At 41.1% G+C, this 17490-nt stretch overlaps 1 protein-coding gene and 1 long non-coding RNA gene across 3 annotated transcripts in view; one reads left to right on the top strand and one right to left on the bottom strand.

Annotated features, from left to right (window-relative positions):
- The window catches only part of CUBN (cubilin), a 284543-nt gene that overhangs the window by 89029 nt on the left and 178024 nt on the right, over positions 1 to 17490 (top strand). For both annotated transcript variants that reach the window (XM_023256399.2, XM_003988129.5), the window contains exon 27: positions 720 to 907. In XM_023256399.2, the coding sequence (XP_023112167.2) occupies positions 720 to 907 (188 nt within the window). The remainder of the gene's footprint in view (positions 1 to 719; positions 908 to 17490) is intronic.
- On the bottom strand, positions 7624 to 16158 carry LOC109501342. Its single transcript, XR_002743665.2, has 3 exons — positions 16093 to 16158; positions 14049 to 14274; positions 7624 to 9754 (listed from the first exon to the last, which is right to left on the bottom strand). It is a non-coding gene; the product is annotated as an uncharacterized LOC109501342 (long non-coding RNA).

The following is a 17490-nucleotide window of genomic DNA, read 5'->3' as shown; positions in this document are numbered from 1 at the left end:
GCCACCCCTAGAGGTACCTAGTACAGTTTTGTTGAAAACTCAGCTGAGGAAAATACCAGCTTTTGGTATTTTCAAAATGGAAGCCTTTTTTTCAGAACTTAAGATGTTCATTTCTTCTTCCAATCCTTTACATTGCCTCTATTCGTTCTGGACTTCCTGATGACTCACCAGAGGAATAAGGGAGCCTTTATTGTGAATTTCATGCTGACTTCTGAATGTTCAACAAAGCCATGTTGTTGTCCGTTTTTAGCACTCACATAGAACTTTGTGTTTTTAAACCGTTGAATTTAAAGGTCAGGATTTCTGTTCTTTCAAACGTTAAAGTTAGAAAAACAGAGGCATAGAATATTTAATACACTTCTGTAAACAAATCAGACTGCACCCTGAGTAGTGCTGAGCTATCCTGGTTTTCACCAGTTCACAGGAATTGGATGCCTCTTTATGGGAACCGATGATTTTCATGGCACGTTAAACTTTCTGAGTTCACTTAAGTATTGTTTCTCATCTGTTCTAAATGGAGACTCACTGTAAAACGCTGTACTATGTATATAGACACACATATATACATTTGCATACACATTTGCATAACATACAAATATAAAATATATAAACTATATACTTTAATCTAGATCTTTTCCTAAAGGAAAATCTCACACATCTTGGGGCAATTATGAAAGACATGATAGTGGTTCTTAATAATCATGGGTGTTTTTTTTCAGCCTGTGAGAACGTGGTAATTGTGAACCGATCCTATGGCCTCTTAGAGAGTATACATTATCCAAATCCCTATTCTGACAATCAGCGTTGTAATTGGACCATCCAAGCGACAGCAGGCAACACGGTGAATTATACATTTTTAGCATTTGAGTTGGAAACTCACACAAACTGCTCCACAGACTACTTAGAGGTATGTATTCTGAACCTAAATAAGTTACTGCATTTTCAGATTCAGGTAGGCAAGCCAAACTATTGTGCTTCATAGAACTGAATCTCCAACCCTGCCCTACACATCTGTGATATGCCAACCACCCATGGTATTTGAACAGGTATATTTTGTGTCACTTTCACTGCATCATATTAATACTAAGGATATTTAATCCACTAAATTATATACACAAAGGATTATCTATATTTTTAGGTTTCAACGTAACTTCTGGACTGATTGACCTCATGTTATTTAAATAATCCCAGACGTAAAAGAATAACTTCTATTTTTTGTTACTTTTGTTCCCTATAAACAGGAGATCAGAAAATGTTTGGGTGCCATGGCTTTATTTAATAACGAATTTCCCCGAGAACTAGAAATCATGATTTGATTCTTGTTTTTATTTTTAAACTTCAGTTCATTTTTCTTTTGGTAAAACAGAAATTTCTATTTGTTACAATAATGACCACCTGTGGCATTTATTTAACTCTGTATACAATGCTGTTCAATGAAACTTGCTTGAAAATTAGCCAACCCAAAAGATCAGGTAATCTGCTGTTTTTACAATAAGATGTTTTATTTATAAAAGATTTTTTGCTGATTTGCATATGTGGCTTTTTAGGGTTACAGATTGAAACGTTAGGGACCTACTTGTTTTACTCTATTAGTGTAACTATGCATTCATATATAAAATTTTATGGCTTATAAACTATTATATTAATTTAGAAATTACCGTTTCTGTTTTTACACTTCGTAAAACAATTTGGAGCCACTGACATATATTTTGACGTCAAGTTTTCATCATTAATAAAATCCCTTTTGAGCCCATCTAAAATACCATCATTATATCCATTGACATTGTGTATAATACTTTTGAATCACATATGAGGTTGTCACTAAAAATCTTTTCTTGAGTGACAAGTACTCACTCTGCTAACATTATGAAATTCCCCTCATTCCCTCTGTGCCACCTAGTGACTTAGTGGGTTTCTGGGTTTTTTTAAAGCTTATTTATCTATTTTGAGAGAGAAAGGGAGAGAGAGGGAGAGAACACCCGAGAGGAGCAGAGAGAGTGAAAGAGAGAGAATCCCACGTAGATTCTGCACAGTCAGTGCGGAGCCTGACACAAGGCTCGCGCCCATAAACCGTGAGCTCTTGACCTTTTCAAAGTCTTGCTTACAAAGACTTCCAACCCTCAGCACTTGTAACTTTAAGGACATAGTCTTAGGAAAACTTCATCCTTGTAAAAGTTTCTTAACCTTCTTTTCACCAGTTGTTTAAAAAAATTAGCACTGATTGAGGCTGTTTGAGGTTAACATAACTTTTCCAAATAGCCCCTTTGTTTTTCAAAACAGATAGTTTTGAAATCGCAGCCATGGTGCTTACCCATTAGAAAGTTATATTTACTAGTATTCAAAGGAAGTATAACATCAAACAAACTTACAAACATGAACTTGACAATGGTTTTAAAGTCATCTTTCTTCATCTAGTGTTCAGATGGTCTTCACAGGCTTAATAGCGGCATGGTTGTCTCACTCCATTTACCTGGAGTAGCCATCCTTTTATTTTCTTCACGTGGTAAGATCTTGTGCATTCTGTAGAGAAAATGGAAATTTGCTCACAAAGCCCCTTGCTCATACTTCAAACACAGCAAGTTACCTTACCACATTTTTACCAGTTGTGATGATGCCCACATGTTCTACTGGACTATGAGCTTTTTGGAGGTGTGAGCCGTCTTCTACTGAATTTGTGACCCAGGCATTGATTATGGAGTTGGGATCCTATAGGAATCCAGTGAGCTCGCTATAACTTGAATATCACTGCCATATATTAGCATCAGCCTGACGATAGCTATTAATTAATGAGAAAGGACTGAATTCCAAACTGAACTTTTTGTCCAATTCCTACACATTCACCGCAGTTCTACTACTTTGAGCACAAAGCAAAAGAGAAGTCATGGTCTTGGAGAGCGCTGTGTGCATAAGCACATGTTAGGTACCGTAGCAGTGATTTGATAAAAGTACAAATCCTCCTTCTTGGAGGAAGCTGTGGGGGGGGGGGGGGGAGGATGGCGGCAGGGGGGAAAGGGGGGAAGCTTCCGACCTGGACCTTAAAGGAAGCTTTAGAAGAAAGAATGGGGAGAAAATGAGATGAAATGTTTCCAGGGACTGGACTCCACCTCTTTGGGCTTACTTGAAGATGGAAAGGTAACAGAAAGGCCCATCAGATAATTTTTGGAAGTGTTTGAAAACTGTCAACCAAAAAATACCTCTTCCAACAATCACAGAGCCACTAATTAAAGGCCCTTCATCGATGACGTGAGAGATATGCCATTTATCTTGTGCAACATTGATGGTGAAAGCAGCAAAAGTACAGAATGAGAACCAAAAGCTCAGCACAGCCTTCCAAAGAATGACAGAGTTGCCAGAGGGAGGAGATTTTTTTCCGCTTCTGTAAGCCAAGGGGCAAGGTCAGAGCTATTGCTACAATGGCTGGTCTATGATGAAAATTTTAAAAGCACAAATAACCACTTAAGAAGAGAAAAGCCACAAACACAAAATCTAGTTTCCATTAATTTAATAACTTGTAGTTAAAGGGTTTTTCAAGTAACTGAGCCAGGTCCCAGCTGAGTGACTGTTACTGCAGCCAGAATTGAGTTATTTTGAATCAATAAAGCTGAGATTATGGAAGGACTCGATTAGGTGCTGGTCGGACATTGTGCCCAACCTTGCTGAGGGGTGTGGGTTGGTAGAGAGCCCATTGGGAAGCTAAACCATCCTTTATTATTTGTCCTCTGGGCAAAACAAAATGATTCAGATTTGGAAATTAAATATTCAATGGGAGGAAGGGTCACTTGCCTAAAGGAATAAATAAGACCATACTGTCCATGCAGTTATGGGAAGTCAACCTTAAGGATTCTTTGTGCATCCCACAACTTGATTTCACTTCTTAATTTTTATGCTGAGTCTGAGTCTCTGCACAGAGGAGGAGATTTCTAATAGCTGATTGAGTATAGAAATGAAAGTGATGGGTTTGGGAGACAACAGCACAGAGATGGGCAGGAAGGCCAGAGCCTGTATTAAGTCGACAGGGAGCATGTGTTCGTGGCGTGTAGAGGAAAGAGGGAAACTCTGAGGTGGTTGTGCCATGGAGGCTAAGGGCAGAGAGTATAAAGAAGGTGACAGTGATCGACAAGGGGGAGAGGCTCCCCAGGGGTCAAGGGGGATCTCAGGGTTAAGAAGTGTCCCGTGGAGATCACTGTGACTCCAGGCAAAGTGGTGTTTGGGGGGAGGGGGAGCAAGAGTGGCACCACAGTACGAAGAAGCACAAAAGGCAGAGAGTGAGCGTAGACAGAGGTTTAAGTCCATGAATTCACTGTCTGAGTTCTCTCAAGGAAATGGCATTAAGTCCTAGCTTCCTTTCTCCAATCCTCATCCTACATTTCCCTAACTCGTTCTCATGAGGCAAGCTCTCACAAGACACCCTCCTCTGCATTTTGTCTTGTATGTCAGTGTCTCTTCTAATGTGGCCCCGGGTTAGATTCAACACTCCAGTGAAGCTGGCCAGGGTCAAGTATGCTGGGACTGTATTATCTGGCTCATATACTTCTGGTATTGTACGTAGGCTGAGGTTACACGGGCTTATTGTTAGTCAAGGTATAATGTTGGACTATATGAATACCTGTATTCTCCAGGTCACTTTTATACGAACTGTAATGGCTTCAGAGCCATACATAGGATATCATTCCTACTAAATTATATTTGACTATTTTGCCTGCGAATTGAACTCATTATGATCCTTCTAAACCCCGCTTCTTTGGTCTGTAAATTATCCATTTGCATATAGACTTACTGGCCTCTGGCCTACTAGTTCTTCAAAAGTAGTTGATAAAAATGTCAAAAAAGATGGTGCCTGTTTCAAATACTCCAAAATAACATCTTTGGTAAGATGATGTATTGTCGGACACTTCTGGGATAGCACTATTCAAACAACTTGATAATAGTAATTGCTGACCTCTCTTGAACACTTATTATTTGCTAGGTAATTATTACAGCAACCTTATAATGTAAGATATATTACCCCATTTGACAGGTGAGACAGTTGAGGCAAATGTCCACAGTCACAAACATTAGAGGTGTTGAAGTCAGGCTTTCTACCAGGCCCTGTGGCACAGCCAATGCTTTTAGTTATGACACTGTACACCCTCTCTGTATACACTCACAATTTTCTGTCACCTTCAGAGATGACATGAGGAGATGTCCATGGAGCCTGCAGATTTACCATAATACTGTCACAGAGAGAAGTCTATATTATTTTAGCACACTTCTTCATAGATAAGCACTGGTCATTTATTATAATCACCTTTTTTTTTTTTTTGCTACATAGTGACAAACTATTTTTAGTGTCCAATTTAGAATTTTTCCAAAAAATGCTGTCAGTCTTATGAGATTCTAGAATAAATCTTTTCTTCAGTTTGGAAGTTGAAACATTTTCCTTGAGACCTCTGGCCATTCGACTATTTTTCATTGTTGTGTTTTATGCTCTTGGTTGCAGATACACACTTGAACTAAACCATTAGAGTTGTGAAAGGGTTGTCCTCTGAGGAAAGTAAAAAGCCTCATGACCCAGGATAAACTCAGAAGCTGGAAAAGGGCAGGAACAAAAGCAGCTTAGTGGCCTCTCCCTGCACATGTATACTCCATTTCCATCTGTCTTCCCAAAAGCTTCCTCTCCTTTTCTGCAGCCTCAGAACTTTACCTTCAATATGGCCGCCCCAGCCATGACTCCACATGACCATTTGCCTCGAGCTCTTACAACCAACTAGGCTTCCCCTTGGTGACCAGTTACCAGCACGGAGGTCTCATATTTTTTTTTAATGTTTATTTATTTATTTTTGAGAGACAGAGAGAGAGAGAGAGAGAGAGAGAGAGAGAGAGAGAGAGAGAGAGAAGCAGCAGGGGAGGGGCAGGGAGCAAGAGAGAGAGAGAATCCCAAGCAGGTTCCATGCTATCAGTGCAGAGCCTGACATGGGGCTCAGTCTCATGAACTGTGATATCATGACCTGAGCTAAGAGTCAGATGCTTAACCAACTGGGCCCTCCAGGTGCCCCGGGGTCTCATCTTTTTGAGCCTGACAGTAAAGGCATGGATCTGGCCCACTTGTGGATGCATGCCCCTCTGGGCAGTATGACCGGCTCTGGCCAGGAGAAGTGAAGTCCAGTCCTCTGGCCAGTGTGGCTCATAGATTGTGTGTGGGGGCATGGTTTCTGCTGGCATGTTAAAACATTTCTTAACACTCATAAATTCAGTAAGGTTACACAATTAATTTGTGGTAACTATACCTTTCTGTAGTGCAGGATATAATTCAATCAGGCCCAAAAAATTCATTTAAAGGAATTGACTGCCTTATCACGTAAATTGGATCTCATTGTCTCTTCTTCTAGTTTCAAAATTATACTAGATATGTTTCTGTTTTCCCTTCATCACATTATGCTCTTTTCTGAAAGTGTCGATCCATTCATATTTTGATCTTTCATTTGCCCTAATCTTAGCTTTAGAAATTAGACATTTTTTCTAACTGTGCAGTTTCCCAAAGTTAAGCCAATTTGTGTGCTCATAAAATGGTCAGAAAGCTATATAAGCTCCATTGTTCCTTCTTAATTGATTTCTTCAGAGGTTTCCCTTTTTATTGCCCCAAAAGTTATTCCTGACTTTGTGGGCAGAATTTAATTTTATGAGAATTTGTCATCTGTGTTGAATTTTCTTTCTTTTCTCTATTGCTTCTCTTTTTTCTTTAATTTTGAATTGTTTTGGTCCATGAGCTCATATCTCCTTTTGAAGTTGGACTCCCTAAAACCTTAGGCCCATGGCTGGTATAGTCAGTATCACGGTCTCCAGGGACATCGATTAGTGTCTCCTAGTGTTTTGTTCTACATTAACAACCACTTTTCTGCTGTCCAGAATTAATCCAGAGTAGCATTTCTCTTCACTGTTTACTTTTCGAGAGAGGAGAGCGTTTAAAGAATTCATCAAATTCCATGCTTTTTCCAGTTTAGACATCTGAAAGATGTCCAGATGGTTGAAATTATCTCCCCTTTGCCACCCCTGCGTGTCTCTTTGTGCTGCACTAGTGTCCACATATTTCCTTGGGAACAAATTGGAATCTCTACTGAGGAAGAAGCCCATGTGAAGGTGAAGCCCCTGTAACTGGCTGCATTCCAGAGTCACTTGGAGATCTTGTTAGAAAAACATATTCCTAGACCTCACCCCAGACCTACTTAACCAAAGTCTCTGGGAATCTCACTAGAGACCGCACCACTGCCCACCCCCCACCCCACCCCCACCCCCCCACCCCCACCGAGCTCTTGGGCCAGCACTTGAGATCACTGTCTGCAGCCCACTTTGACTCTGACAATACATTTTACCCTCACTTCAAAGCTCTCTTGGGGAGTTATAAATATTTTTAATAGGTATCTACTTAATGTGTCCCTTCAAGTGCTATCATTGAATGTTTCTCTTTCAATAGGTCTTACTTGTCCATTCCTATAAGATGAATCACATCTTTTTCTCACCAAGATGCAGTGATACTATCATTATATTTATCTCATCATATAAAGACATCAGCTTTACTTTGTGATTTTTGTGTTCTGATTCGAAACTTTTCTCCCCCACCCGTGTTTATTTGGCACCTTTGCCACTATCATCTTCCAGCTCATTTCTTTTTTTTTTTTTTTTTTCTCCAGCTCATTTCTGTATACCCTTCTGGTCCTTCCCCTTCTCAAATCCTCTTGATTATGTCAGTGACTTCTGTCCAATGCATTTCCCAGTCTTCATAAGATTGATGTTATCTCTTGCCAAATCCTCTCTCTGATGTCATCTTGTCCACCAGATGTTTATATTATTGTTAATTACACTCCAGTGTCCTCTTCCAATTACAAAATCATGCATTTCAAGCGAAAGAATGGACCCAAACTGGGTCTTCAAGTCCTACACTTGTGTTTTCTAAGTCTGCGGCCTGAGCCATGCAATTTTCCGTACTGCGACTGTGAAACACCAGGCCCGGGTGATATTGCGATTAGTTAAGGTAACACGAGCTGTTGTTATACGTTCTCAGATGCTTCGTGTACTACAAGTTTATTTCTCAGTCGTGTTGGAGAGCATGCATGTGTTCCTTGCCTTGCACATGGTGATTCAGGCACCCAGACAAAAGGGAAGTCGATTTGGGGAAGCCTTTATACCTCTCTCCGCCGCAGATGTCGATAGATGTTTTACAAATATCAGTTTGAGAAATGCTAAATTAAACACAGTCAAATAGGGGTTGTTGTTTTGTTCCGCATTTGCTGCGGTATGTCCTCAAGCCACCCTAAATATGCATTATTCATTCACATATCCATTCATCTGGTCATTCAAATACATTTCAGACACATAGACTGTGTCCCTTCCTTGTCTTCCCCGAGGAAGAATAACTTACCAAGTTCAAAAGAGAAGTTGTGTTGGAGGAGCTGTCAGAGCTAAGGCAGCCGCGAGTTCCAGTGGCAAAGGTAGAGTTTAATCCGTCATGTGCTCCTACAGTGGGATCCAGCACGAACCGCACTCCCTTCGCTTTGTAGGGAGGCGACTGGACGTTTTAAAGGGAGAATGAGGGAGTTGGGAGGGGGCAGCAGCCCGAACACTCAGGGAAGTGAGAAATGACAAAAGGTTAGTCCGTGTCCGTGTGGCCAGGCCAGCTGCAGCATGCTGTTGGCTGCAGCCATGGGAGTTAGGATTCTGCCCTCCCACACAGACTGGGAGCCAGGGTCCCATCCTTCCTGAAGATTACACTTCAAAGGCATGGCTCTCAGATCCTTGAGAAAGTACTCCTGAGTCCTAGGAGGCACACATACATCTCAAAGGGACAGAGGAAGGGTCCACACCTATAAGCCCTTTTTAGTAAGTGTTCTAAGAAAGGGTGGTCAGGGGCCCAGCCTCAGGTGTGGCTGGAACAAACCATCACTTCTACTGGTTGCCTTGAGCTTTTCTCAGGCAGACACTTTAAGCGGGGCAGGGGTCATCCTGGGGATGTGACCTTGAGCTGTTAGAAACCATGTTAGTGTTTAAGTCTTTTAATATGGGGGGCGTGAGTGGATGAAAGCACGTGTGCCCAGAGTCCTCATTTTTTGTAGGCCAAGGTTGAGGCCTAGTCAGGAAGAAGGTTCGGAGAGGCCTGGCTAGAGTCGAGCCCAGGAGAAAATCCTTGTCAGAACTGAAGGAAGTCCGGTGTGGCTGAGGCTGAGTGTGGGGCTTCTGGGTGGATGGGACCCTGCGAGCCAGCGAGCGAGCGAGCATAGCCCAGCACTGAGGGGGCATGAGGAGTTTCAGGGACCTCCCCTGGAGCAGCAAGAGGTCTTTCAGGAGTGTGAGCCTGAAACGGCCTGCTCAGATTGGCGCCTTTAAAGACTCTGGCTTTAAGGGAAAATGGAAGGGAGGTGAAAGTAACTGTGGAGATCCAGTGAGGGGGTCGCTGCAGCCCAGGCGAGAGAGAGAGAGAGAGAGAGAGAGAGAGAGAGAGAGAGAGGGCACCAGTTCCTTGCAAGCTGAGGAGGGAGAATGTAATACAAGGATTTGAGAGCACCGAGGAGGTAAAATCAGCAGAAGTGGACCAATGATTGGATGGGAGTGGGGCTGGTCCAGGCGAAGACAAGGCTGAGATATAATTAATGGTTCATCTCTTAAGACACTTGAGTTTCCTCTTGCTTTCTGTCTGCAGCTGGCGTCACTGATGCATTTGGCACTTCTCACAAAGGATAAATGATAAAGCCAACATTTTAGTCTGCTTACTTCACTCGAAGCTCTGTTAAATATAACAAAGAATATGTTGATTCCATTGACTAATGGAATTTTGCATGTGATCATTATAATTTAGATATTACTATTATTTCTTTAATGTTTATTTATTTTTGAGAGAGAGAGAGAGAGAGAGACAGAGAGTGGGGAAGGGACAGAGAGAGAGGAAGACACAGAATCCAAAGCAGGCTCCAGTCTCTGAGCTGTCAACACAGAGCCCGATGCAGGGCTCGAACCCACAAAACATGAGATCAAGACCTCAGCTGAAGTTGATCGCTTAACCAACTGAGCCACCCAGGTGTCCCTAGAAATTATTTTTAGTTTTCTCTATTATTACAGAGAATAAGGACTTTATTGTATCCTTGAATTTGACAATTCTTGTTTTAAAATATAATTACCCATGAAGAAAACATAAAGAAATTATTCTTGAGGACTTTAATTACTAAACTTCTACATGGCTCAGTTTCCAGAACTCTAAAATGCGGAGAACAGTATACCTACATTATAGAGCTGCTAGGAATTTTAAATTTAGGAAACATACATGAAGGGTTTAGAATAATACTCCACTAATAAATATTACTTATTAAATGCTACTAAGTAGTATTTATTATTATTTCAACATAAACACGATTTTGTGGATTAACTTTTGCTATCTAAAATATTTTGCAGTCCGTGCAAAGCTATGATTTCCAAGACAGCCTTCCCAGTTGTGATGAGGATAGATTGGTCCCATGTATTGAAAGCAGGGCTTCTGCCTCCTGGCCTCTCAGCTTTTCTACAAAAGCCATGGGAATTCTATATCTGAATCTAAGAAGTATGGTAGTCAGTATCCCACTTGCCAACGGGAGAAAAGCATTTGAGATTTTATGTCTTAGTAACAACGGGTCTGAGCCGACTTTCATCATCATAGCACCTCCTTAAACACTTCCTGGGCAGATGAGTCACGCTTCCTCTAACTGTCTGTCAGAGGAAGTTGGCTTCTGGGACACCTCGCATTTGGCTTAGAATTCAGAGACAAGCTCTTTTAATTCTGAGGACAACTGCCATCCCAAAACACTCATAAAAACTGACAACAATATACCAAACAATTCAATTTATGTCTCTGTACTAGATATGAATCTTGCATTGTACCAATCATGATCTGAGTGCAAAAGTTTAGAATGCAGTGTATTCATTGATTATTAAGCCACATACTTCATGTTATCATTAAGAGTAACAAGATGCATTTTACAAGAAATTTAAGATTCTGGTGTTGTCCAAGCAAAGGGTGATTTTTTTTTTTAAATCATGAAAAATTAAAAGGAGAGCTATTTGTCTCAGTGTAATCAAAATCCCTTTCCTCAGAAGGAAATGCTGATCTTTCCTGGCCATCCCTCACAGTGAAGAATTTTCATATGATTGCATGAATTTGCTGCAGTTAATGAGGCAGACACACCAGCCCTCAAAAGATTGCCTTTGCTCTTGTATTCCAAAGAAACTCTGTGTGTTTCCCTTCTCAATATTCTCTCAAATGTGAAAGAAAGAATGAGGATGATTAATAATCAGACCTACAGATAACTTCCACTCTACCCTGAAGACAGGAAGAAGTACATCAGATGCTTAAAAATTGAAATTGCCCTATCAGCACTTCCTTCCCTCGGGGACCTCACCTAGCTCTCTCCTCAGACCATCAGCAAGTGCATGGAAGTTCCCTTCTACCATCTACGGGGCACGTGGCTTGAATGAGAACCCATAGCTCAGAATGCTAAATTTTAAAATTAGGGATTATTGTTGTGGATTTTCATTAATTATCTTGATTGTCCACTTTGTAAAATAAAGAAGAGGGCACCTGGGTGGCTCAGTCGGTTAAGTGTCCAACTTTGGCTCAGGTCATGATCTTGTACTTTGTGGGTTTGAACCCCGTGTTGGGCCCCATACTGACAGCTTGGAGCCTGGAGCCTGCTTCGGATTCTGTGTCTCCCTCTCTCTCTCTCTGCTTCGCCCCTGCTCATGCTCTCTCTCTCTCTCTCAAAAATAAATAAACATTAAAAAAATAAATAAAATAGGACAGATTTCCAACTGCAACATTTCAGAATTAAAAAAATAAATGCCATGTTTATCCTTCAGTCCTTATATTTACTCTTTATTTAACAGGCTTTTCCCCTCTTCTTTCCTGAACTGGGAAAAGTCTGCCTGGCAGCACTCTAGATCCTTCCAACTCAAGGTTCAATGACTTCATGTTGTTCTGTGAAGCAGATTTCTCCCTGTTGCTGAGTCCATCTCTAGCAGATGGTGAGGCTTTTAGGAGGCAGAATAATTTTTTTAAGAAAAGTTCAGTGTTTCGCTGTAGTGATGCAGTTGGCAGAGGGAACTCCTCGGTTCATGGAATTAAATGTTCATGTACACGCAGGAGAGTAGGCTTGGCTCTCAGTGCATCTCAGCTACCACCAGGGAGGGAATTAGGCATTTAATACTCCATCAGTGACTCTCAGAACTTACGTTTGTAAGAAGTCTTTAGTCCCTGAACAGCGGAAGGAATTCTTTTTAAATAAAGAATTAGTCTAATTAATCATAAAAACCTAGTTACGATTTAAAAAAAGGAAGCATTAGGGACAAAATATGGTTTTAAATTAATGCTGAAGGAGATTACCTTATATAATAACATTTTAATGGGCTAATTTTCATGTATAAACTTGAGATCCATATAAAAGACTACAGAAATAGACAGTATAATATTTTTAGTAGACCAGCTGGGTGTCTGCGAACCTAAAAGGGTATGGAATTCTGAGAGTGGAAAAACATTACCAATGCATATCTATGTCAATGCAATGCTATGTCAATAGGTCCCCAAAGATAATCCTTGAAAAAATAAACTGATCACACAGGAATACATAGTCATTGCAGGAAGTTTGGAAAATATAGAAAAAGTTAGATAAAATAAAAATGATCTCAATAATAACATCATTCCTAATAATTTCTGGTGGTATTTATTTCCTGTAGTCGCTCCTTATATATTTTATTTTAATATGCAAAGGGGATCTTCTGGACACAACTATCCTATAATGACTTTTTCCCAGATCACACTAGCTTGTGAATGCTTGTCCGTGTTGTTCACTATGCCACATGATTTATGAGATTGCACATCCCATCATCACGATACGGCCACCTATTCTTGTGGAACATTTAGAACTTTTTCAAATTTCCACTATTATGAGCCATGCTGAGATAAACATTCTTGTAGTTAAATCTGTGCACATATACATGTGTAGACAATGACTTGAAAAGTCAAACAAACAAAGGCCAAAAAAGAAAAAAAACAAATCAGCCTTTGTGGCTCCTAAAATGAGCAATGTATAGAAAGCAGAAACAGAAGTGTCAGTGCACTATTAAGAGTGAACAGGGGCTAGCTGCCACATGGGAAGGAGACGATCTCATCTGGGCGTGAGACCGACATCTAATTCAGAGTGACACAGAATAACTCAGAACGTGGTCTTCGATGGGTTTCTTGCTGTCATGCAAAGCCCAGAATTCTGAGTAATTGTTTAATTTTAGATGGGTATTTCATATTTCCTGCCCCACCCTGTCAGCACATGGCAGCATGGCTTTTCCTGTGCTGCGGGGAAGACGTGTGCCTGTATATCAGACACTGTGCATGGCCACGTGTCTGGTGGAGACGCTGCCTCCCGGGGCCATCGTGGAGCCATCTACAATCTACCAGGCTCTGCTTCTTAGTTTTCATCTTTAACATTTGCCTAATTTACCTTCCACAATCTGATTATGTTTTTACCCCTGACTTAGCCTTTTCTCATCCACTAGGGGAACTTTTGCCCAACTCCACAAATCTTGTTTGGAAGCTTTTACTGTGGTTCCAGGAATATTATGAAGCCCTTCAGATTTAAAGTAAAGTGAAAGGTTCTAGGTTTATCCGAGAGATTTATGTGTAAACGCTCTTAATAACTACTCTCATGAGGCACTTTTCATGGGTCCCTTTAGAGCTGTTTTCCGGGGGTGGGGGAAAATCTGAAGAAACGCCCCAAGAATTCACCAATTCCCACCCTTTTGGAGCACCGGTGGCTAAGCAGCTAGAGCTGCAGGCTGGCTGGACTGTCATGGGAGAGGAGGCAGTGACACCAAGAAACACGTGCAGAGACACTTTCCCTACCGTTTGCCTCTCCCTTCCCCACCTCGCCAGCGCAGCCTTGGTAGATTTCCTAACGCTGTCTCCACCACCATCCCATTAGGATCCACCACCTCCCTCCACCCCAGCACAAGCACCAGGCTTACGCTGTCCCCCACGGTATGGTTTGCTCTGGGCCACGCACCCCACACTTGGGAATGGCCTCAGGGTCCACACAGAAGCAGGTTGTCATAGCAACATGCTGCAAGCGATTCATGTTGGCCGTCCATCTCTTCACAAGTGATTCATTGATTCACTGCTTTCCCATCTGGTCTGCCGGGGATGATTTCTGTGAAGTGTTTTACATGAGTCAGCTCAAGTTCTCTACACCCGTCATATTTTGTCTCTCAAAACTATTTCTAGAGTGGTTTCTTTGGGAAAAAAAAATGCCAAGAGTTAGAATAACATTTTAAGTGCATTCCACATGCCAAGTCTCACACTCAACCTAATTACATGGTGTGTCTCATTTGCTATTTACACCAACCTTATAAATACCATTATGGTGCCAAATTTATATAGAAATTGTAGCTAGGAGAGGGTGAGGACTTTTCACAAGATGACATTCTAAGGAAAGTTTAGAGCTGGACTGGACTGTGTACCCACAGGCTGATCCCGATTAATATCTCTAGTCTGCTCTTACAATAAAATTACTTCCTGGCTTCCATTTGAATACAGTCTGTTGGTGACACTGGCTTCACAAAGCTAATCTAAAAATTCATTGAGTACAGGTCTCAGAAAGTTTAACTGTGTTCTTTCTATAAGCATTAGGTGATCCTCTACTGCACCTAAAATTCTCCCTCATGGCAGGTGGGATATTTCAATACATGTTAAACTCTAAAGGATAACCTTATTTTTGTTTTTAAAGATTTGTAGTAGAAGGGGGACCAAAATTTTTTCCTGAAGTTTCTCCATATTTTAGTAATATCTTCCCAAGAGCCCCTTGATTTAATTTCTCTATTTGGTCTATATTTAATTCTTAAAATTAATGATCCACTCTAAGCAAGTTTTATTTCAGAAAAATAAGAAAAAGTATGAATTAGAAAAAGTATGAATTAGATGCCAATCTAAAATAGAAAGAACTGAATTCTAGTTATTACTCCCCGTAATGCTAAAGTGAGTTTATTATTTTTTTCAATGTTTATTTATTTTTGGGGGGACAGAGAGAGACAGAGCATGAACGGGGGAGGGGCAGAGAGAGAGGGAGACACAGAATCAGAGACAGGCTTCAGGCTCTGAGCCACCAGCCCAGAGCCTGACGCGGTGCTCGAACTCCTGGACCGCGAGATCGTGACCTGGCTGAAGTCGGACGCTTAACCGACTGCGCCACCCAGGCGCCCCTAAAGTGAGTTTAGAAAGGTAGTATATCCATACATCCCATGCTTATAAATATATGAAATAATTATAATTTTTTTCATCAAAGTCACAAATATTCAAAATCATAAAAGAAATTTAGCAGCAAAGAAGTGCTTCAAAAGCACATTTCTGTTCTGAGAGTTCTTGGCAATTTGTAAAGTTGATTCCCATTGAGAGAACAGGTTGAGGTTCACGTTAGCTGATACTGGGTTCCTCCGGACTCGAGTTCCAGAGTTGCTACAAAATCCTTACTCTTACAAAAATTCAACTCTCTCTGTCAGTGAGGCATCCTCAGTTTTGTATCTTCTACCTTGCATGTATGGTTCTTAATTAGGAGTCCACGGATCGTTTCATACTGCACCTGGAGTCTGAAGTCCCTAATGGTCTCAGAAACTAGGCATGTGCCAAATTATCAAACCCATGCAAAGGAAGTCGATAGAAATTGGTAAATGTGGCTTAGGCAAGAGATTTCCTTCCTCTCTGCGTGTCCACTTGAGGGTGGAGCGGGGGTGCAGAGACCTACACCACATAAATCCTAAATGAACAGTCTCCTTAAGAGAATAATTGAAAGGATTCTACACAGGAGGTTGTAATATATACACATATTTACATTTGAAGATATGTTGAACCGCCAACCTGAAAGTGGAAGCAGCATTGCAGATATTTAAAAAAAAAACAAGAAACACCCCTCTCCACATGGTTATACAACTTAGATCTGCATATTTAAAGTGAGAATCTCCATCTTTCTTAATTTCTACTCGTTTCCTTCTGTGGACTTAATTCCAAGCTTAGATATTGTAGATCTTTAGGCTTTCTAAACGCAGGGGAAATCATACCCTTCGCGGGACCAAGCCAGAATGCTCGCCAGTAGTGGCAATGAGTCACAGCTGGAATGTCCTGTGGTTAGCCTTCTGCTCTGAAAACAGAATCAGGAGCAGCAGGCACCTACTGGTTTCCATGGCAACCAGTATTTGTGTACTTTGAACAATGACTGTTCCTTTTTGTGTGGTAAATTTACGCGGGAATGAATTGTTGAGGTGACGTTAGCCATCTGTGTGAATATAAACAAAAAACCCCCCGATTTAATTAAGTGTAAACTTCAGAAGGACATAGGGTTGGGGGTTGGGGTGCTTTTGTAAAGAGGTATTGTCCTACACTAATTAATTCATTTGTTTATTTGACATATTTAAGCATTTTCATCAATGTCTATTCGATGTTTCAGTGTGCATCACTTTCTCCCCTCCAAAGGCAAAAAGAAATTGTCATTCATCAGTGTTCCCCCCCACCCACCCCCACTCCCTGTGCCCCCCCTCGCCCCCCACCATCCCATTCACAATGTGTTATTTTAGAAGGACTGGGATTCAGGGGCTCTCCTTCAATGAGGTAATCCTATCCGGAAGGAAGAGAAAAAAGTCCCCTCCAAGTCATGTGAAAATGTCAGCTTTCTTAACCTTGCTGAGCTGGGGAGGCAAAACTACTGTAATGCTTACGGCCTTGTAGCGAATCTAAAATTCACTTCCTCAAAATGTCACTGCCTACCATTTCAGAAGACCCGTCAAGCTGAGAGCGATTGCGGTGGTGGGGAAATCTTACCTCGTGTTTTGTGGCATAAAGATGAAATAATTAAAGCTTTGGTCACTGAACTACAACCCAGAGCTAAGAATGAGCCTTCTGGAGTGGAAAATAGTGGAGTGTTTCTTGCTTATTATACCTCTGCCTGGGAACAGTATGTTTATTTTTGTATTAATTAGTTTGGGATTGGAATCGGTACACTGGATTTAATAAAAAATAAAAAAAAAATTAAAAAAAAACCCTCTGAAGCTGGGATAAATACCCTACAGTGAAGCAGTAACTTAGGAGTAAACAGATTGCAACATGGCCCTCCTCCCCTACTTGTACCTCCCGCCTTAGATGGAGGGATCTGAGAGCAGAAACGAAGGGCTTTGGGTTTTCCCTCCTCTTTTTGTGTTGCTTTATTCTTTCTCCCATTTTTTGCTCCCTCATTATGGCTTCTGTCAACTAGCCTATGAAGGAGACACTTGTTAATTAATATACCTAGTCAAAGCAGCAGCGGCCTTAAAAAAGACAAAGGAAACTGAAGCGATAAGCCTGAAAAATAAATTTCATCTTTATTCGTTTGCTTCAAATGCTTAGGTTTACTACCTAAGGGCGAGTTATCTAACAGACTTCTGAATGTCTCTCTTTAAATCTCTGCTGACCTTCCCCCAAATATC

This window comes from Felis catus, chromosome B4, assembly GCF_018350175.1.
Source record: "Felis catus isolate Fca126 chromosome B4, F.catus_Fca126_mat1.0, whole genome shotgun sequence".
In the NCBI taxonomy this organism is placed as follows: Eukaryota; Metazoa; Chordata; class Mammalia; order Carnivora; family Felidae; genus Felis; species Felis catus.
Note: the sequence above shows the minus strand (reverse complement) of the source record. Positions and strands in the feature narration are given on the sequence as shown.